The following is a 23356-nucleotide window of genomic DNA, read 5'->3' as shown; positions in this document are numbered from 1 at the left end:
CCCATCAAGTCTGCTGACAACAACCCCCCCTCCCCCAATCCCCACAACCCATCCCCTATCCCTCTAACCTACATATCCCAGAAAACTATGGGAAATTTAGCATAGCCAATCAACCTAACCTGCACATCTTTGGACCGTGGGACTATTTCTGGTCTAAATCTTGGTAATACTGTTGTGGAGAGGAGGGGTGGGAAGAAGTGCAGGACCTGTCAAGAAATTCATCCAACTTTGTGCACTTCCATTTCAATATTCTCCTTTACAGTGTAGATGGATGTGTTTGGTGGCAACTGTGTGGGGAGGGAGGTCATGATGTGGAGATGCTGGCGTTGGACTCCAAGGCGGCCTTCATGACACACAACAACACAGTTGCTGAGCAGAGACTGAGAGCCAAGTTCTGCACACGAGGACGGCCTCAACCGGGATCTTGGGTTTATGTCATACTATCTGTAACCCCCATGACTTGCCTGGGTTTGCAAAATCTCACTAACTGACCAAGCTGGAGCCAATACACATCTCTTTAACCTGTGCTTAACCCTCTCTCCACTCACATTGTCTGTACCTTTTAAGACTTCTTTACCTGTAAAGACTCACATTCCAACCATTATTTTGTAAATTGAGTTTCTTTATGTGCCCTGTTTGTGAACAGAACTGCCACTCAACTGATGAATAAGTGGCGCTCCAAAAGCTAGTGGCTTTTGCTATCAAATAAACCTGTTGGACTTGAACCTGATGTTGTGAGATTTCTTAGTGGGGAGGGAGGTACAGTTGACGATACATCATGTGATGAAACCTGCTAGAATCATCCAGAGTTAACACTAGATCCAATGTCTGCTGGAGTTAAACTCCCACTGCCTGAAAAGGTAGTGGAAGCAGAGACATAAATTCTTGGTAAGCAAAGGGATGATCAATTATTGAAGGATAGGCAAAATGCAGATTTAAGGTTATCATCAAATCAGCCATGATCTTATTAAATGGCAGAGGCTTGAAGGGCCAAATGGTCTATTCCCAGTTGGTATGTTTCTGTTTTTATGCAAGTTTTTGTAGTTTAAGTGTGCGTGTTTTGGCTAAAGTTGCTGGCTGCCAACAGTTTGTACCATTAAGTTTTTGTCATATTCCATCCTGCCATTTTTGTTTTTGCTCCTTTTCATGTGTCTTTCTCATGTTATGTAATTGATTGCTAGCAATGTATCACACTTTAAATTTAATACAATTCTTCTTGGAAAATTGGTTTTGCCGGCAAGTCTGATGTTTATTGTCTCTTCCTAGTTTCCCTCCAAAGATAATGATGACTTGGCATCTAGAATTGTTTAGTATGCTGACTTGCTACTAAAAAGTAGTTGAGAGCCAACTATATTAGTTTGGGACTGGAGTCACATACCAGTCAGACCAGGTGAAGGTGATCAGTTTGTGATAATTAAAATGTTTCATGATCACTTTCAAGGTACTTTTTTTAAAAAAAAATTAAAATTCTGAGTCTAATAGTGGGTTTTAAACATTTATTTTCTGAATTATTGGCCCAAACTTCCAGATTACTAGCTCAGTAATCTAGATACTTCTCCTCTGATCCTGGCCTCGACTCAGTAATGCCTCATGTCAACTGAGTCTATCGGTAAGGACCTTTTTTGATTCTGAAATGTATATCTCACTACTTTCTGACATGCTATATTTAGAGCATTGACTAACTAGTATGTGGGTATGAATTGAATATTCAGTTGATGAATGTATGCCACTATTTGTACGTTTATAGAAAATTGTGCTTTTTTTTTAAATATAGAATAGGTATTTTGTATTACCCATGGGTAACTTCTACATTGATAATGAATATATTAAATTGAGTATCTGGAAGGAATTTTTCATGAAGGATTGATTCTGTGATGTTGACCAGTCTCATTTTTCTCTTGTTATGTCTTCCTCAGTACATGTTTCAATGCTTCAGGGCACAGATTTAAATAGTTTCCAGATGTAGTGCCTGTAATACTTGGAATATTGAAACGTAAAAGCTTCATTGTATATATTGGAAAGAAAATACTGCCTGGTATGAATACAAAGAAATACTTGAGTTTTTTCTCATTAATTTATAATTATACCACTTATGGGGTGATAATAACATCTAATATTTTCTAAAGGTTGATACAAGGTAACTAGAAGCAGACTGTGCCTCCAGTTGAGGGATGTAGCACAAAGGGTCATGGATATGGCACACTGGTTAGCACTGCTGCCTCACAGCACGAGGGACCTGGCTTCAATTCCCAGCTTAGGTCAGTGTCTGTGTGAAGTTTGCATGTTCTTCTTGTGTCTGTATGGGTTTCCTCCCACAGTCTGAAAGATGTGCTGGTTAGGTGCACTGGCCCAAATAGGTGTTGGAGTGTGATGACTACAGGACTTTCACAGTAACTTCATTGCAGTATTAATGTAAGCCTTACTTGTGACTAATAAATAAACTTTAGTAAAAATTTTGGACAGGAGACTGAAGAAACCTCAGTGCTTTGAGGCTGTTGGTGGTTAAGTCAGGAAGTAGATCTATATTCAAAATTAAAATCAGGTGGATGAAAGGTATGGGAGCAGCATTGGTAAATGCGTGCAGCTGCTTATACCTAACTTCTGTGCAGCATATTTCAAACTGTATGTGAATGGCCAAATAATCTATTGATTATAGTTGGTGGATAAGAGATAATAGTCAAGGTACCTTGAGAATGTCCACCTTTTCTGAATTGATCTCTTGGTTACACTGAATAGGCAGAAGGGGACCTTAATTTAGCGTCTCATCTGAAAAATAAACTGCTACTTCAGTGGGCAATTAAATCTACCATGTTGGGGTCACAAAGGCCAGACCTCAGTAAAGACAATTTTTGTTTGAGGGAAATTTGAGTTTTTTTTTGCATAATATTCCAGCATCATAGCCACTCTTCCTGATATGTTTTTCCTTCCTTCATTATTGGACTTTGCTCTAGATTTACTAGCCCAGTAGCATAACCATACATGATTATACCGTCTCTTCCAAATTACAAATCATTTTAGTTAATGCAGAAGATGAGTGCATCATTGAACAAATTGGCTTGAGACCATGTAGCTGTCTTTTTGTTTTATCTGCCTATGGAATGTGGGTTTTGCTGGCAAGGCTGGTATTCATTCCCTCTGCATAATTGCATTAGGAATTTAGTGCTCTTGTTTATGCGTGGACCAAAGCAGTACTGCAATTGACAGGTGGCTCTGGCAGAACCCAAACAGAGCTGGATATTGATGAGGTTTAAGCATGAAGGGATGCAAGCCATGAGGCATGTGTCTCGTGCCTTGGGCATCATGGCCTAGAAAAGATGAGAACTGACCAACTACTTGAACTTTGCTGATACCATGAGCTTTGTGTAACGAGCACCTCTCCAAACAAGCTGTGGCCCAAGATATCCTGGAGTCATCCAAAATCAGGGCATTGGCACCTGCTGGATTGGATGGTCTGGCATGGTTCGTTGGAAATAGAACAACTCTTTGAAACTTTTTCTTTCAACACACAAGTACTGTCCTCGTATGCTGCTTATCCAGAACAGCTCCATAACTCGCCAAGCACTTCCTGGCATCCCTACACTGAAAAAAAACAAAATCGAACATGCTTTGAGACACCATCTACAATACCACATTCAACATATGGAAAGCAAAAGTGGAAGAATCTTGACTGGTTGAGGCTGAACTCAGATTTAAGATAAGCAGTCCACCCCTAAGTATAATAGATATGTGTGAGAACACTACAAACACGAGTTACACCAGAAGGAGTTCCAACAGACTGCTAGACAGTATGACTATGATCACAAGATGTCCTGGACCAGGGAATGTCTAGGACATGTATGTAGAAAGGCAACAGGTCCCATTGACAAAGGCAAGGGAAATCATCACTGACTGGAATAAACAATTGGAGAGATGGGTAGAACATTGACAGTCAGCAAGGAATTTTCCAAGATACCTTGGAAAGCTGGCCTGACCTGGCATTTGAACCCATAGTGTGGGAGCTTAGCAAAGTTAATGACTGTGATCATGGACAACTCCATGTGCTGATGCTTTACATCATGAACTTGAAATCGATACTCCAGCATCTGCACAAACCTCCTGAGGGAGACAACAGTGCCCCAGGATGTGCGTGATGCAGAGATTGTGAATCTGACTAAGAATGACTGTTGTGATTGCAATGCTAGGGGCATTTCCCTGCTGAGTGTCATGGGAAAAGTATTTGTCCCTGAGGCTGCAGATCCTGGCTCAACACACTATCCAAGTCCTGGAAGCTCCCTGAACAAAGGAAACCACTATATTGCCTTTTATCAATCGTGCCATGACGTTTGACCCCATGAGCCAAGAAGATCTATTTAAGATGCTGGTGGCTGCCTGCCAAAGCTGTTCCATGTGATCTCTCCTTTTCTATCACCATGATGGTAAGACCACTTGAATTTGCTGAGATGTTCCAGTAGGGTCAAACAGGGTTGCATTCTGGCACATTCCTCCTCTTGTCCTATGCCTTCAGGTCGTCTAGAGTGCCTGCTTACACACCAGAACTGACAAAAGGTTTAAACTTTGCACCTGGAGACCAAGATATGCCAAATCCTCATTTAGATTTGCTCTTCCCTGACAATGCCACATTAACATTCCATACCAGGGAATTCCTGTAGTGGCAAATAAACTGTCACATGTAAGGTTTTGACTATCCACAACAGGAAGAAAATTGTCATGGTCCAGTATGTTAGCAGTGTGACATGGGATTGTTGGTTTCACATATCTAGACTCCATAGAACATAGAAAAACTATAGCACAAACAGGCCCTTTGGCCCACAAGTTGCGCCGATCATATCTACCTACTAGGCTTACCTATAACCCTCAATCCTATTAAGTCCCACGTACTCATCTAGAAGTCTCTTAAGACCCTGTTGAATTTGCCTCCACCACCACCGGCAGCCGATTCCACTCGCCCACCACCCTCTAAGTGAAAAAATGTACCCCTGACATCTCCTCTGTACCTACCTTCCAGCACCCTAAAACCTGTGTCCTCTTGTGGCAGCCATTCCAGCCCTGGGGAAAAAGCCTCTGAGAATCCACCTGATCAATACCTCTCAACATCTTTTAAACCTCATTCTGGTCACCTCTCATCCTTCGTTTCTCCAAAGAGAAAAGACCAAGCTCCCTCAACTTATCCTCATGAGGTATGCCACCCAATCCAGGCAACATCCTTGTAAATCTCCTCTGCGCCCTTTCAATGGCTTCCACATCCTTCCTGTAATGAGGCAACCAGAACTGAGCACAGTACTCCAAGTGGGGTCTGACCAGGGTCTTATAAAGCTGCAGCATTATCTCCTGACTCCTAAAGTCAATTCCTCGATTTGATAAAGGCCAGTACACCATATGCCTTCTTAACCACATCCTCTACCTGCGAAGCTGATTTTGAGTCCTATGAACCCAGACCCCAAGATCCTTCTGATCTTCTGCACTGCTAAGAGCCTTACCCATAATATTATATTCCTTCATCCCATTTGACCTGCCAAAATTACCAACACACATTTTATCCAGGTTGAAGTCCATCTGCCACTTCTCCGTCCAGTCTTGCATCCTATCTATGTCACACTGCAACTTCTGACGTCCCTCCCAAATATCCACAACACCTCCAACCTTCATGTCATCGGCAAACTTACCAACCCATTCCTCCACTTCCTCATCTAGGTCACTTATGAAAATGACAAACAGCAAGGGTCCCAGAACAGATGACTGGGGCACTCCACTGGTGACTGACCTCCATTCAGGAAAAAGACCCATCTACAACCACACTCTGCCTTCTGTGGGCAAGCCAGATCTGGATCCACAAAGCAATGTCCCCTTGGATCCCCCTCACTTTCTCAAGTCTTGCATGGGGGACCTTTTATTGAACACCTTGCTGAAGTCCATATAAACCACATCTACCCCTCTTCCTTCAATGTGTCTAGTCACATTTTCAAAAAACTCAACCAGGCTCGTAAGGCATGATCTGCCTTTGACAAAACTGTGCTGACTACTTTTGATCATACTATACTTCCCTAAATGTTCATAAATCCTGTGTCTCAGAATCTTTTCCATCAACTTACCAACCACTGAGGTTAGACTCACCAGTCGATAATTTCCTGGACTATCTCTATTCCCTTTCTTGAATATAGGAACCACATCCGCATTCCTCCAGAACCTCTTCCATCTCCATCAATGACGCAAAGATCATCGCCAGAGGCTCTGCAATCTCTTCCCTCGCCTCCCACAGTAACCTGGGGTACATCCTGTCTGGTCCTGGCGACTTATCTATCCTGATGCTATTCAAAAGCTCCAACACATCCTCTTAATGTCCACATACTCGAGCTTTTCAGTCTGCCGCAAGCCTGCACTACAACCGCTAAGATCCTTTTCCACCATGAATACTAAAGTAAAGTATTCATTGAGCTCCTCCCTGCTATTTCTACCGGTTCTATACAAACTTTCCCACTGTCACTTTTTATGGGTCCTATTCCTTTGCGTCTCATCCTTTTTACTGTTCACATATTTGTAGAACACCTTAAGGTTTTCCTTAATCTTACCTTCTCATGACCCCTTCTGGCTCTTCCAATTTCCTTAAGTTCCTTCCTACAAGCCATATACTCCTGTAGATCCCTAACATTACCTAGTTTCCTGAACTTTTTGTACACCTTTCTTTTTGACTAGATTCGTTACAACTTTCATGCACCACGGTTCCTGTAACCTACCAAAACTTCCCTGTCTCATCGGAACATTGTCGTGCAGAACTCCAGACAAACGTTCCATGAAAATCTGCCACCTTTGGTACATTTTCCCCCGAGGGAAAACCTCCTTCCAATTTACACCTCTAATTTCCTGCCTGATGGCTTCATATTTCCCTTTACTCCAGATAAACACTTTTCCTAGCTTGCCTGATGCTAGTGTAAAGGAGACAAGAGTTATGATCACTATCCCCAAAAGGCTCTCCCACTGAGAGATCTGACACCTGTCTAGGTTCATTACCCAATACCAAATCGAGTACAGCCTCTCCTCTTGTAGGCTTAGCCACATACTGTGTCAGGAAACCCTCCTGAACACACCTATCAAACTCCTCCCCATTCAAACCCATTACCCTAGGGATATTCCAATTGATAGTTGGGAAATTAAAGTCTCCCATCACGACAACTGTTATTGTTACATCTCTCCAGGCAGTGTTTCCCTATCTGCTCCTCAACAACCCTGTTACTGCTGGGCAGCCTACAGAAAACATCCAGTAAAGTTATTGACCCCTTCCTGTTCCGAACTTCCACCCACAGACTCTGTAGACAATCCCTCCACGGCGTCCACCTTCTCTACAGCCGTGACACTATCCCTGATCAACAGTGCCACTCCCCCACCTCTTTTGCCTCCCTCCCTGTCTGTCCTGAAACATCTGAAACCCGGCACTTGAAGTATCTAGTCCTGTCCCTGAGATATCCGAGTCTCTGTAATGGCCATCACATTTCCAAGCAGCGATCCACGCTCTAAGCTCATCTACTTTGTTCACAACACGCCAAGCGTTAAAATAGACACATCTCAAACCTTTGGTCTGAGCACTCCCCTTCTCCATCACCTGTCTATCCTCCCTCTTATACTGTTGACAACCCTCTATTTGCGAGCTAACCTCCTTGCTCCCAGTTCATTTCGATTCCCTCCCCCCCAACCATTCTAGTTTGAAGCCTCCCCAGTAGCCTTAGCCAACCATGTTTGCTGAAATTTAACACCTGACTTTGCAAAAGCTGGGTAAGAGTGAGGAGCAACCATAACTTGACAATGTCAAACTGTGAATCCACCAAGCATGTATTCTTGGCACATGAGTGCCAAGAATACAGGCTCATGAACATGGACAGTTGCCAAGCAGGAGAAAAGGCTGAATAGTTTCCACCTTGCTGACTTGAGTGTATTCTTGGCAGGATGAGGTCTGACAGTATTTATCAGTTGGGTGAAAGGTTCTGTACCCAATTGGCCATTGGGTCACAATCTCTTGAGCATCCACACCTCAGTGACAAGGACACCTGCAAGCAAGATGTGACTGTGGTTTACGCTGACAACTGGAAGAGAGTCATTTGCTGGAAGTTTCTGATTTGGGTTGGCATTGGCATGGTAAAGGTGGATTGAAATGGGAACCTTGACTGATCAAGAAGGCTCTGAGGCTTAAAGTGAACCTTCTCAACCCACTGATATCCTGCAGCGTGACTACTGTGGCGCATTGGGCATCCCAAGCTGATGACGACCACCACAGTGCAAGCCATTATCTTAGAGACTGAAGTTTGCTGGGGAGAGAGGGGAACTGTCAATTTTCGGCCAATGACTGGGGCAGTAATTGGCTGGATTGGATTTGTCTTGCATTTTGTAGGCTGGACAATTTTCTACATTCTTCAAGTAGAAGTGTAATGGCTGCACTGGAACAATTTTTGGTTAGAGGTACAGCTAGTTCATAGCATAGATCTTCAATACAGCTGAGATGTTATCAGGGCCCCTAGCCATTCACACTAGATGCAGCAAAAGCTACTGCTTAATATTTGGAGTGAATCTGAAGTCATGTTTGTTTTTTACTTCATAGTAGTCCCTTTTTAATGAAAGCAAGATTGCTTGGGAGAAGGAAATGGTTGTGGTTATACTCTAAACAGACAAAGTTGATTGAAAATCTTCGTGACATCTTAACAAGGAAATGTGAAGGGAAATCTAGTGTTATTAGGACTCTAAAGGGACTTGGTTGTAACTTATCAAGAATGGGTAGAACCAAAAGATACATCAGTGAGTCAGCAATCAATGGAACAGGTTCCCTAGAGATGGTGAAAGCAATTACTATTGATATAAGATTTAACTTTCATAGAACACTACAGCACAAACAGGCCCTTCAGCCCACAAGTTGCATCGATCATATCCCTACCTACCAGGCCTACCTATAACCCTTGATCTCATTAAATCGTTTTAACATTTTAACAACAACTTTTAACAACAAAAAAACTATTATTAAATATGAAAATTTTGACTATTTTCAAATAATATTTCAGGAGGCATTTGTAGCAGGCTTGCATGAAAGTGGTTGGTGTGCCTGGGTAAGATGCACTTTTCAGAATCGGTGCAGACTCGATGAGCTGAATGGCTACTACGGTCCTATAGAACTGGATACTTGGAATCTGTGGATCCCAAAGCTGCCCACTGGGAGATGCTCACATTGTCTGCTATAATGTGTAAGGACAGCTGAACAGTATTTTCAGTGAGCGAGGTCTTCATTGAACTGCCTCTGGAGATAGACATCTCAAGACCATACTTCAGCCAGATGTGTCACTCAAACTGGTTACACCAATTAGTCTAGATAGACCACAGTAATGAAGACATTGCTATTAGTTTATTACTATTGAAATGTGACTTGCAATGTAGAAGGTCAACTGGATGGTCTACTGTAGAGGTAATTCCTATAAACGTAAATGGCATTACTTTCTTTGAATGAAATAACAATTAAGTCTGATTAAGTATGGGGGAGGAAGAATGCTTGTTTTTGCAATGAACCACTTTGATTTTTTTTTCTTTTAATGTATGGATTCGTGTTATGACTAGTGAGAGAGTGCAGGCAAGAAAAAAGAACATGACTGGACAGGAGCTACAGTGTCCTGCTGATTCAGTGTTCTGATGTGATTGCGTGCCAGATGTTCAGCATCTGCCAGACTAAAGATTTCAATTGGATGGCCCTTGCCTTGTGAAAAATTGTGAAACCCTGGCTGGATCACAGCCTCTTTAGCAGCCCAGGGTGGTGCACTAAGTCAGTGAAATATGTTCTCTGCAGTGCTGAGCTCACCTAATGTGGTTACTACAATCTGGTGTTTATTTGCATGGGAACCCTTTTTTTTAGTGTTGAGAAAATTTGCATTTGATCTCTTCTTGCTCTCCCAAATCCCTACCTCAACCCTTTCAAGCCGTTTTCCTCTTCCAATTTCACCTGATGCTTAAGCCTCAAGTCTAAAGATCCTATGCCTTTCTTGGCATCATCTGAATCGAGGCATTCATTACTGTCTCCTTTTTGAGCAGTAACCCCCAACTGCCTATCCTACTCTGCAACCTTCCCAACCAGTGAACCTGTAGATGGCTACATTGTCAATATATTTCCTTCCCTGTGCTTTCCATCTGCAATCTCCCTGCAGAGTTTTTACTGTTTGTTCACAAAGTCCTTGCTATCCATTAACTTATTGTGGTTGATTGCATTGTCACTGAAAGACCTCTCTTCGTTCAAAAACAGTTTTAGAATTTCACTAACACTCAGCTTTAACTGCCTCCCAAACTCCTCCCTCCCTGATCATCACTAAATTGCCACACTACTTGTCCAAGATGTCCAGTGGTATTCTAATCTAATCAGGTACTTGAAAGGCCAAAGCTGCCTCTGGTTCCTGCTGCAGGCTGTGCCCAGGCCACTGACTCCATAGCAACTATCTGAGACTGAGCCAGATTGTGCTCAACATTTTTTTTACTTTTCACCCCAAGATTCGCATCCATTCACACTGCGTCTTCACTTGCCCACCTGTTTCCACTCCATACTGTTGTCTAGCTAATTTTTTGTCTTGACCCACTTGCTGTCAAAGCACTTATCAATAGTTTTTTTTTGTCACCTCCAAGATTTGAGTATTCCAACATTTACTCCTTGCCAGCCTCCCATTTTTCTACCCTCCATAAGCTGTCAATCACAACTTGTGTCCTAAATCTTGACTCCAGTTTTCTCTTCCCCACCAACAATCATGCATTACGCAATGCCTTGATTTTAAAATTCAATTCCTTCGTTTTCAAATTCCTCCAAACTGCGCTGCTCCATGTTTCCATTGTCTTTTCCAGCCCAACAACCATCCCAGATATCTGCACTCCTCAGTTCTAGCCTTCTCGGCAATGCCTATTGATTGACTGACCTTGTGGTCACCCACCCTATATTTCATTTATATGGCTTGGTGTCAGATTTTGTGTTGTGACTTGATGTTTTAATAAATGCCAAGTTATTTGTCTGGTGGGCATTGGTAGTAGTGAAATTCCTCTCCTTTACTCATTCACTATTCTGAAGCATTTCTAAATTTGGAGATAGGGTGAGTGATGTTCAAGGTCTAGATGTTAGGCTTCCGATCCTTTTTTTTTAGCAAAGAGCTTTTTTCAACAATATCATCCAAGATTTGTATTTGCACACTCCTTTCGCAACCTCTGGAAACCCAGGAGGGAGAGGGTGTTATGAAAATGCTGCAAGTATACCAATCTGACAACACCAATGGAAAGAGGATGTTTCAGGTAATTGATAAGATCACAGAACTGAACTTTTTCTCTCCATAGAGGTCATCAGACCTGACTATTTCCAGCATTTCCTATTTTCATCTGATTGCCAGCATCTACAATGCTTTGCTTTTGCACTAAGAGGAAAGTCCCTAATCTAAAATAGTGTGATGGGATCTTGCCTCCAAATGAAAGTAGATAGAACCTCAAGTGTTAATAAATTGACACATTTCAGAACAGTAGCATTATTGCAGAATTGAAGAAATGCACTCAACCAAGAGCGCTTTTCAATTAATGATTCTGGAGTGATTCCACTTGAGTTATGTGCAAATCATCAGGGTTATTAACAAACTATTACCAAGTCCTGTTCTGCTCTTGTGATATTTGTGAATAATTAGCTCCGCTATGCCATTTGAGAATGTTTAACCTATTTCAGTGGAGTGGCACAATAATAGGATCTGAGGTTAGTAGGCAATGAGCACAAAACATATGCAAATCTCCAGACCTTTGCTTGTGAATTTTGAGATCATGACTTGCGTTAATTAGATTGTAGTCAAGTGAATAACTTGTGCTGTATGCCTATAATGGACGAGACTTGGTTCAAAGCAGCTTAATTGCCAGCACAGAACAGAGTTGGATAGAAAATGTAGCTGTGAAGCAGGTTATTTGGCCAAATTAGTCCATCCCACCTATTCTGTTCTTAAGCCTTATACCTCCTTTCCTCATCAACATATGCTAGTCTTGTTGCCCTTTTGAACTCCTCCTATACTGGCCATCTCAACCACTAGCTAATGTTCTGCATTCTTATCACCTAATCCTGATATCAATTTTAATTTGTGTCCATTCTTTTGTAATACAGCAGTCACAATAATATGGGCTCCCTTCCTGTTCTTAAACAGGGGTGGGGGGGAGGGGGGGAAGCTATAGGATCATTTAACTCTGTCTGAGGGTAGACAGGGCCTCACCTATTCAAAATGGCAGTGCGGTGTTCCAATCGTGACTATTCAGTGAACATCAGCCTAGATTGAGGCAAAAATATTATTGCTGAGACAGGGTTAACACATCTAGGGTTTTTTAATAGAGATATTTTGGCCGTGTTTAAGAACCCACTGCTGTCTTTCTTCAGGTTCTGCAAGAGTATGCTGTATCGACATGCCTGGTAAGGCACTAGAAGAGATTGAGGCCGTATGCAAAAGTGAAGGTGGGTATTTTGGTTTTTGTTTTTATCAGCAACAGTGTCTCATTTTAAAATTACTTCATTTGGAGGCCAGAATCTTTGTGCCATAGTTGGTGTTGCTCAGGGGTATCATTTATGGCACCAGTGTTGTAGTTTTTTTTTAATATGATTTAAGTTACACAGTCTCAGTCAATCAGTCTGTCACTCTCTACCTTTTTGGTTGGAATTAAAATTAATTTGTGCAATGCAAACGGAAGATTTTAAAAGTTTGTTCATAGAATGTTGCTGACCAAACCACTGCTTATTGTCTATCCCTAACTGCCTTTTAAAAAAGTGGGTGAGCTGCCTTAACTGTTGCAAGTTTATTGAAGCAGAATTGGTGGGGTATTGCAGTATGTGTATCTTGTATATGGTCCACACTGTCACAGTGTGCTGGTATTTAAGGTAGTGGGTAGACTTGGCCATGGACGGTGTTCTGGGCTGTGCCCTTACTGAAATTCAGAATGGAGGCTGCAGATAATTGCTCTGCGGAGAAAGTGTAAATGTCTTGTGCTAATTGATAATTGGTACACTTATTTGAAATGCTATCAGGGTGGTTTGAACTGAATTGTTACTCCAGTTGTCATTGTTTTTAAAATTCCCACGTGTCAAAATTGGTTCGTGTTTTGATTTGTCTGTCTGACTAGTGGGAGTTTGTTTAGAAAAGGATGTTTCTAACATCTTTTTGTTCCCTATGGAATTCTGTGCTAATTCTGCTGGTGATTTCCGAGAGGAATCCCGTCTAGGCAGCTTTCCATCAGAGATTGAAAATTACAAGAATTCTTAACTCTAGAAATATTGGGCTCTATTTTATACATTGTCAGATGTCAATACAATATCTTTACACAAAGTAATTTGGCAAATACACATTTGATCTGGTGTTTTCATCGATGTAGGGCAGTGTATGGTGAAAACCCAAATACACTTGGAGCATGGGATATTTGCTGCAATGGCTGAGACGTTTTGAAGCAAAGGTATAGAGTTAGTGGGTTTTGTTTGGATTGCTCAATAAGGTTATAGCACAGATATTACGGACCAAAGGGTCCTTTTTATTTGCAGTAAATCCCTCAATGCCACCTCCGTCGCTAAGCCTAATTATCTCTATTTCCAGCATGTTGCATTTTCTTATTTTACATGTGACATATTCAAGTAATAGATGGAATTCATTGCAAAGTACAGGACAGAGGATTGTTGGATCATAATTCAAATGGCTAGCAAGAATTTGAGAGCAATTTTGGTTGCCACATCTTTGGTTAGAGGCTGTTCTGGATGGTTCATGGTGGAGTTGTATTTTTCAAAGTCCTGTGTGAAGAATTTATAGTTGAGCTAAAAAGCCACAGGAGTTGGGAGTAGAGCATGGCGTTGAATAAATTTTTAAAAAATTATCAGCATTTTGCCAAACCAGGAGAAAGGGGATGGGGCTGGGTTGCTACTGTGTCCCTCCCCATACAATTATACCACTAAGACCACATAATTCCACAGATTGCTGCTTCTGTGCTTTTACCTCGGCCCATCTGTCACTGAAATGGAGCCACAAATAGATTAGATCAGGCGAGGACATTTCCTTGCCTGAATCCAGAACAAAGAAAACGTAATTGCTACAATGAATGTAGGCAAAACATAACCAAAGTGAATAAACCAATTTTTTTTTTTGTAGAAAAATAGTTAATTTCAAATCTGATCACGGGGATCTTTTATGTCCGAGCTAGATTGTGGAAAAAATTGATCTGATCAGTCAGCCAGCCAAGTATTGGTAAATGAGTGGCCAAATTTCCCTGTGATGATAAACTTGAAAGCTGGCCTGGTGTCTTTGGGAGTTGTTCTTTTGGCTCAGCTATTAGCTTTTTGTTGGATTCCACTTTGTAAAAGTTTGCTTTGTTTTTGAGGAAGGGGGATTTGTTATGGTTACTTGTCTCCACCAGTGAAGGTACAGAATATGAACATCTAAAATGCTCAATCCACACCAGTGTTGGTTTTGAAATGCACTTGGGAGTTGTGGATTGTCAAAGTAGCTAATTGTATGGATCATGGCATCAAGTCACAAGTGCCTCAAAAGTTCTTGAGCCTCCACCATCCTGGACTGTAGGGGTGACAACACTGTTCTGAAATCTATTACAAATACTTGAATTTATGTCAAGTCGAAAGGCCAGACGCTGGATATCTGAAATGAGAATGCCAGAAATACTTGGATCTGGCAGCACCAGTAAAGAGAGAAATAATCAAAGAATCCCTACAGTACAGAAGGTGGCCATTTGGCCCATCAAATCTGCACCAACTATCTGACAGTATCTTATCCAGGCCTTCTGCGCCCTACCCATGTAACCCTACACATTCACTGTATTATTCCATCTAACCTGACATATTGGGACACTAAGGGTCAATTTAGTATGGCCAATCCATCTGACCTATACATCTTTGGAGTGTGGGAGGAAACCTGAGCATCTGGAGGAAACCCTTGTAGACACGGGAAGAACATGCAAACTCCACACAGGCAATCACCCAAGGCCCGAATTGAACCCGGGTCTCTGGCACTGGAATCACCCAGGTCCCTGGGACTGAGACAGCAGTGCTAGCCACTGTGCCTCCCAAAGCATTAACATTGCAGATAAATGACTTTCACGAGAAGTTCTTGTTTTTAAACACAATTAATTACTCTTCAATCTTCTAGCCTTGAGGAAATATGTTGTAGAGTCATGACTCAAAGTAGTACTTCCTGAGGTGCGCTGTCCAAAACTGAACACAGTACTCGATTTGAAAAGGTTCTATAATGAAACACAAACTCCTCCCTTTCTAGGTGGTTCTAGCCACCACCTCTCCATAGTTAAAGGCCAATGTTACATTAGCCTTTCTGATTTATTTTGTACCTGTTCATTGGATTTTGTGCACTCAAATCTCTTTACCACTGCTGTTTCTTGCACGTTATCACTATTTCATAGGATCATTGGTTTCCATCTTTTACAGTAATCATTCTTTTCAGCTCAAAGCTTTGGTGGAGCTACCCAATTTGATCCCATTTCCCTGCTTTTCCCCAAAGCCCTTCACTATAAATTTTCCTTTTGTGTATTTCCTTTTTTTTTCTTGAATCTATTCTACCATCCTTGCAGTAACTTGACACTAGGAGTTGCTCTTTGGCACAAACTCAGCTGCATGTTCAGCATATCATCGTGGGAATCAACTAGTCTGCTGAATTGGCTAATTGAGAATTTTATTCCAACTTGAAGGGAAGACATTTTATCTTTGAACTCGCCATCATTTGATTTTTTTTTCTCTCTCTCCAATTTGAAGTCACCTAACCTTCCTTTCACCTTGGGTCCTTTTTAAGGAACTGAATCAGGTTTTTGTCCCTTCCCTTTTTACCCACCCCAGATGAGAAATTTAGTGCTCAATATATACACTTGAAGGAAAGGGTGTTAAAATGGCATGTAATGTTCCCAAAGAATTATTCTAGGTCAAATAACAATCTGATTATAAAATCAGTGCCCTTGAGATGCATCCCAGTACTGATTGGGCTTGTTTTAGTAATAACTTGACATTGAGTGCTTACTTGCTGCAGATAAAATCCATTATTTTTCCCCTTGGTAAATGCTTCATATTTCCTTTTTTTTGTGCTTGTTTTTATTGCCCTGTCCACCCATGGATAAGCTTCAAACTCCACATCCTATTTATCACTGAAATAGTTATTTTCACCCACACGAATGATCCTCTTTTCTGTTTTCCATTTATAGATTCAACTTCTCTCTTCTATTCACTCCTCCTATCCTCTTAAATGCCAGCATTCCTATCTTGCCCCACAAACTTGAAATTTCATTCATATTGTCAACTCTCCCTTTTCCCTGTATTTCCAATTACATAATCCTCCCTATGTGGTCCTTCAATTCTGGCCTCTTCTTGTGCATCACCATCAGCAGCCATTTAAGTCCTAACCTTTCTCCTCTTTTTAAAAACCCTGTGTGAAATCTACCTCTTTGAAAAAGCTTTTAGTCCAAATACCTCCCTTAAGTGACCAGGTTCAAATTTTCTGATGGTGTGTGTATGTGTGTGTGTGTGTATGTGTGTGTGTATGTGTATGTGTCATCTTTTAATGTAGTAGAATGCATGTTGCTCACTGTTCTAATAAAACTCACTCACCTGATGAAGGAGCAGTGTTTCAAAAGCTTGTAATTCCAAATAAACCTGTTGGGCTTTAACCTGGTGTTGTGAGACTTATTACTGTATTGTTTTAATAAAGTTAAATTTACATTAAATTGTATAAGTCTGAATAAAAGTACAATTGTATTATTATTTCCATTAATTTGTACCACTGGTTCCTGCCTTCGTGGAGCCTTTCACGACCGTAACATCCTACACGTAATCGATACACTTGAAGTGTAATCATGTAAGTGCAAGAATTGTGGCGGCCAATGGTGCATGACAGTTAAATACTAACTGCATTATGATGACCAGAATTCTTGAGGAATGAATCCTGGTCAGGATACCAGGGAGGACCCCCTTCACTATTCTTCAAACAGTGCTGTAGGATCTTGACACCCACCTGAGGGGAGTCAGGAATTTGGTTTAATATCTCCTCCAAATGATGGCATTTGCAACAGTGCAGCACTCCCTTGGTACCTAAATTGTGTCCCAATCCATGGAGTCGGATTTGAATCAATAACCTTCTGACTGCGAGGCTAGAGTGCTACCACTGAAATATGATAACTTTAAATCCATGGTCATATCAAATTGTAATCATCTTGTTGGTGTTGCTTCAGTTGTAACAGTCTTTTCACTGGGTCTGTCTTACTGCTTTGGAAATTAGTTCAACGTCTTGGTTTGTCCATGTTGTGAGACAAATTAATTATTCATGAGGGGCACCTTGGCATCTTCAAACTCCCCACCACAAACTGTGTGCACAGGGCTCAAAAGTTGATTCTATCCACTGATGGTACCCATGTGAGGGCAAACCAGAGGTTTGCTCTCAAACTAGAAAGTCAGTGTGGCTAAGTGTTGTGGTGATGTGCTTCTACTTATTACACACTGAAGAGATCCCAGACTAAATGTTCAGATAAAAAATGCTGCAATGTTAATCTAACTCTTGAAATAATTTCAGTCAATATTCTTATTCAATAGATCCTATTCAATAAAATATCCTCACTAGCAATATTTCTTTCTGCTTTTCTCTTTTTGCAAAGTCAAATTGTGTTACTTAGTCTCTGGTGTGACTCTGTGAAACTTCTGGAAATAATTGATTGGAACCTCTTTTTTTTTTACCCTGTGATATGTGCAAGTGCTCCAACTATTCCAAATTATATTAGACATCTCCTGTGGAGAAATAAAGTAAACCTGGCAATGGCAGGTCTGATTTTAATGGTGTAAAATATATTTTGGAGGTGGCCATTGAACAAGACAGCTATTGTTAATTGGAAAAATATGAGGTAACAAAAGATGGCAAGTTTTGATTTCTTGAAGGGACGGTGCAGTAGTGATACAAAATTGGTTAAGGGATCAAGAGCAGGCAGGAATGGTGATTGGTTGCTTTTCAAAGGGAGGCAAAAATTAGCTTACTGACCTTAACTTTGAGGAAATAATTTGACAAATTCAGCTGTAGCAAACAGTGAAGAGGATTAATCTGGGGATGTAAACAAATTGGATGCAATTTAATGTAGAAAATGTAATAAAGTGGCACATTTGGTTGGAAAAATAATGAGCAATGTAAACTAAATGGCAAAATTTAAATAGGGCTGGAAGAGTAGGATGTACCCAAAACATCAAACGTGGCAGTGCAAATTTAAACAGTTTTTGTCCCAAAAAAAAAGCAAATGGGATCCTTGGTTTTATTAAAGTACGAATCCACTACAAACACCTGAGGGCTGCTCCAACAATGCGCTGCTCTGTTTTAAAGAGTATAACTATTTTCTGTATGCTAATTAAAACTGTTTACAGTGCACAAATTGAAATCTCACAAGGATTTGTTTCCAAATGGCAGTGACCTCAGCCTTGCTACAGTACTTCCTGTCACAGTGGAAGGGGCCAGCGTTGCAGCAGGACTGATGTCACCATCATTTGTGAAGTCCAGTGGAAAGCACACGAGATGGAACAAGCTGAGAAAATGTCAGACAACCTTGAAAATATGTTTGCTGCTTTCAGTAAGTAATGTTCTCCTCTGGGGAAAAATCTGAAATTCCTGTTTTGTTTTTGGCACTGTAGTTTTCAAAGGGTGAAAATGTGTTCAACTTCGGAAAGAAACAAGTCAACTTGTTAGCAGTGGAAAGCATAGAATTATGATGAACCTAAATCCTGGATGGGGAGGAAGAAAGACAGTGCCTGAGGAGAGGAAGCCATTTACACCACTGTTTATTGGGATCCAGGAAGTTGGATGATCAGTTTTTACTGGGACTAGAGGGAGCAGGGGTTGGATCTCAGAGACCAGATGAGAAAGGGCTAGGGCAGAGGAGGGTGGGAAATTATGTTTGGTAATGCGTTGGCTCATTATTGGTAGGGGAAGTTGGGAGGAGAAAGGATAAAAGTGGCAAAGGAAACTGTATAAGCACCTGAACAGAAACATTTGTCAAGCTATGCAGAAAGAACATAACATAAGAAATAGGAGCAGGAGTAGGCCATCTAGCCCTTCGAGCCTGCCCCGCCATTCAATAAGATCATGGCTAATCTGTTGTGGCTCAGTTCCACTTTCCCGCCCTCTCCCCATAGCCCTTAATCCCCTCTCTTATCAAGAACCCATCAACCCGCTTCTTAAAAATATTTAGCGAGGCAGCCTCCACCACTTCAACGGGCAGAGAATTCCAGAGATTCACCACCCTTTGAGTGAAGAAGTTCCTCCTCAACTCCGTTCTAAACCGCCTCCCCTTTATCTTGAGGCTGTGCCCCCTAGTCCTACTGTCTTTTTTGAGCGGGAAGAGTCTCTCCACCTCTATCCTATCCATCCCATTCATCATCTTATACGTCTCAATGAGATCTCCCCTCATTCTTCTAAACTCTAACGAGTACAAGCCTAGTTTATTCAGCCTCTCCTCATAGCTCAATCCCCTCAACTCCGGTATCAGCCTAGTAAACCTCCTCTGCACTCCCTCCAGGGCCAAGATATCCTTGCGCAGGTGCGGCGCCTAAAACTGCACACAGTACTCCAGCTGCGGCCTCACCAATGCCCTATACAGCTGCAGCAAGACCTCCCTACTTTTATATTCAATATGGAGTGGTACTAGCTAACTGGGTAGCACCTGATTAGAAACCATTTGCAAGGCTATGTGGAAAGGGCAGGGGAGTGTGACTAGCTGAAGGATGCTTTTGTGGATTGCTGGCATTTGGAGGGGAGGAGGGGGTGTTAAAGGAGACGGTTGATAGCAAGAGGGAAAAAAAAGCTGGCTGTTCCAACTCGCATGCTGTGATAATCCTGGACTGGTGGTTTGGCAGAGGACAGCAGGAGTTAATGTTTGTGGTCCAGCCAGATCTGGTACTGAATGATACGTATATTTTAAGTTTGCATCTCTTGGAATTAAGGAAGTGAAGTTGAAGAACTGGCCTGTGTGAGAGTAAAGATTGTTTTGGGAGAATTCTTGACCATATTCACCATCTCAACTACAGAATTTCCGTGGGTGTAAAATTCCAAGCACAGTCATTAAAGATTTACATCTAATGTTCCTTTCACACATCAGAGGATTTCCCAAATACATTACAGCCAATTCATATTTTTGAAGTGTAGTGTTTGTTGTAATCTAGGAACCACAGCAGCCAAATGGTGAGGTAATGACCAGGTATTCTGTTTTAATGACATTAGTTGAGGAGCAATGTCCTGGATGTCATGAAGATCTCAGTGCCATGCAATATTCTTCCATTCACCCGAGCAGACAGGCTTTTGATTATGGAAAAAGCCAGGAATCCTAGGATGGGGGTGCCCTTCAAAAGGGTGCTGCAATCTCTGATGGAATGAACAGGAGCTGCCCAGCAGGACCCCTGGTTCTGCTCTGCCAGGGATTTCCCTCTTTTTCTCCCAGGGTCTATACTTGCCTGTACAGCCCTGGCGGTTTCCCTTCGCCTGGTTTACTTTTTACTTTTTTGAAAACCGTTTTAAACTTCGCTGACATGACACCACCTCGGCAATGAGGGAATTCCAAATGTGGAAGGGATGAAATGGCAGGGGAGCCTGCTAGTTATAGTTACATTCATTATTGAAATGAGGTTCTCAACCTTCCTGGGGCAAGGGGTGGGACAAATTTTTCATTTTGAGTCTCATGATATTTTGCATCCACATCTTTATTTGTGCTCAGTGAATGTGGGCACAAAACTGTGACCCAAATCTGTGAAGTGGTACTTGGAAACACAGAATTTGAGGTTGAGTGCCATCACAATTAAGTACTCTGCATTCAGTCAAGCAGATCCAAAGCTGTTTCTGGTCTTGAAATGGCTATAAAAAGCAATTTTGATTTTTAAATGTAGAAATCTCATTCTTTGATCCTGGGTTTGGGGGGGTGGCAAAAACGAACCATTTGTGAAACTGTGCCTTGAAACTTTGGATGTGGTGTTTTCATTGCTGGTTGTCTTTTGTACTGTGGTGGACTCTTAACTCCAGGATGTAATCTGTTGAACAATGTACTCCTGCAGTGTTTGCTTATGGAAAGCCTTCCTCTCACTCTCTCTCTATAATGAAGTGACGGTGTGCCACACCTTTCCATTTGAATTGCTATTGTCAAACCAGGAAGTTTGGGGTTCTGAAAAGTAATTCTCTCCTCAAAAGAATTCGTTTCGAAACCAGTAAGGAGTGCCACTCATTTAGTGAGTGTTTCGATGCTTTTCTTGTGTGTTAAACACATTAAACTAGTGGGGATTCTGACTCTGTGTACATAAGGAGAGTGTAGCAATTATTCAAGAGATAAAGTGCTCATTCAGCTAGCTATCCCCCTCTGGATTAAAGCAAAGTACTACGGATGCTGGAGTCTGAAACCAAAAGAGGAAATGCTGGAAAATCTCAGCAGGTCTGGCAATACTTGTAAGGAGAGAAAAGAGCTGACATTTCAAGTCCAGATGACCCTCTATCAAAGATCTCTGGGAGTTGTAGTACTTCTGTGCAGGTTAGTGCAAAAGCCTTATTTCAGTCTTGAACGCACACTGATTTTGCTCTATGTACGTTCTTTCCGAGCCATTCAGAAGGCTGTCGTGAATTAGCAGCTATACTTTGCACCATATTTGTACATTGTAGCATCACGACAAAGATTAATTGCTGTACATTTTTTAAACTGGATAAAAGTCCAAAGTTTATCAAATAAAACTGCAAAACTAACAAAGATCTGAGATAATTGAGAACTTCCTGCCTGAAATAGTTCTTTTACAACTGAAGCACCTGACATAGTTGCCAAGTTAATACCTCAAACAACATGCTACACCTTAGACTGCTTTCACAGCCAAATAAAAGTCCCTGCTGGTGGGCAGGAGGAGAAGATGGAGGTCCAAAAATTGGTTTCACATCATTGTGAAGTTCCTGCCAGATCTTCCACTGGTGCCCACTATAGTGTGTCGGGAAACCTGGCAAAGGAGCGCATGAAATAAATATACACTCTGCTAACGGTATGCACATGAAGGCCTGACCACCCACGCCTGCATCTTTTGCGATGATGGTGGGGGACAAAAGTTGGTGGAAAAAGTTGGAACAACGCAGCATGCAGATGTCGGGACTCACCTGAACCATACCTGGGGCTGCCTCGGAATTCAGGATGGAAGCTGCCTGCACTCTGGAGTGGCAACAGTTGTGGAGTATCTGCAGATGTACCTTCTAGATTTGGTGTCCTGGAGTGGGTACACGTACCGTCCTTAATGTTCTTTAGAGTTCCATCATCTTTCTCAGAAGGCTAATGATGTTCAGTGCCATTTCAATTTGGTGCCCAGAAATGACTGAACTACATGCCATCAGGCCTGCCCTGGCACACAATACAATGCAAAACCCTTGGGTGTGTAATTAGTTGCAACTGGGGCTAGAAGACTTGGTGCGCTTTTCCTTTGACCACCACAGCAGAAAACACTCCATGTTCCTGCCACAGGACGTGGTCCCAGAATGGGAATTACCTTTTGGTAAGCCATTTGCTGACTACCAATTTACTTGCAGCATTGTTACCTTGTTGGTGGGACAATGTCCAGATCCATCACCTGCTTTAATGATGGCAATTTGGGGTTAAATGTTAACTAGGAGACAAGCATGAACACTCCTTTGAAATGGTGTCATAGAATATTTTTTAAAGATTGTTCTCCAGAGTGGGGGAGAAGTATATGTGGATGGGTATGGTGGGAATATGGGGATGGGTAGTTAGAGGCAGGTGATCATTTCCCAGGATTGTATTCAACCAGAGCTGGCAACCCTAACTGCTGTAGAAGACGTGCCAGAATTTAAAAATGTATCATGATGCACTGTAAAGATGTCAATCTAGGAGCTGGTCTGTTTTTCAGTAGATACACTGTTAGCTGAGTACTTTACATCTGACTTGGCCACATATACATTGTCAAAAATCCACATTCATTAACAAGTCAGCTTTTGCCTGAACTATGAATGAAAATGCAGAAAATTCTAAAAATTACTGAGCAAGTCCATCGGCATCTGTAAAGAGAACAAGTAAATTCCGGCAAAGTTTCAAAAACTGAATCAATTAGCTTGCCTTAAGTATTTCCAGTACTTCTGAGAATTCCTAGTCTGCATGCTCATCAAATTGTACTTCCTGCTGAAGTTGGTTTGGGTAAAGCTGTGTTTAGAGGTTTTGTACAAATATCTATCTCCTTTTCAAGGTGCTCTAGCTATTTTCTGTTAACCACACCACTGTGTAGCCGACCACTATTGATTGTCATAAAAATCCATCTGGCTCACTAATGTGCCAATCTTGCCTGGTCTCCATGTGACTC

General features: G+C 41.6%; 1 protein-coding gene across 3 annotated transcripts in view; it reads left to right on the top strand.

The window, feature by feature from the left end:
• Positions 1 to 23356, top strand: part of LOC145350803 (pleckstrin homology domain-containing family G member 1-like) — a 171797-nt gene that overhangs the window by 53009 nt on the left and 95432 nt on the right. The window contains exons 2-3 of one of the 3 annotated variants that reach the window (XM_080200112.1): positions 12395 to 12469; positions 18447 to 18606. In XM_080200112.1, the coding sequence (XP_080056238.1) occupies positions 18552 to 18606 (55 nt within the window). In that variant the 5' untranslated portion in view covers positions 12395 to 12469; positions 18447 to 18551. Of the gene's footprint in view, positions 1 to 12394; positions 12470 to 18446; positions 18607 to 21224; positions 21544 to 23356 lie in introns of those variants that run through there. The other 2 variants (XM_080200113.1, XM_080200114.1) reach the window with 2 other exon arrangements.

Source organism: Carcharhinus amblyrhynchos, chromosome 12 (assembly GCF_965287045.1).
Source record: "Carcharhinus amblyrhynchos chromosome 12, sCarAmb.v2.hapA, whole genome shotgun sequence".
NCBI lineage: Eukaryota > Metazoa > Chordata > Chondrichthyes > Carcharhiniformes > Carcharhinidae > Carcharhinus > Carcharhinus amblyrhynchos.
The sequence above is the reverse complement of the archived record's forward strand: the minus strand, read 5'-3'. Positions and strand labels throughout refer to the sequence as shown.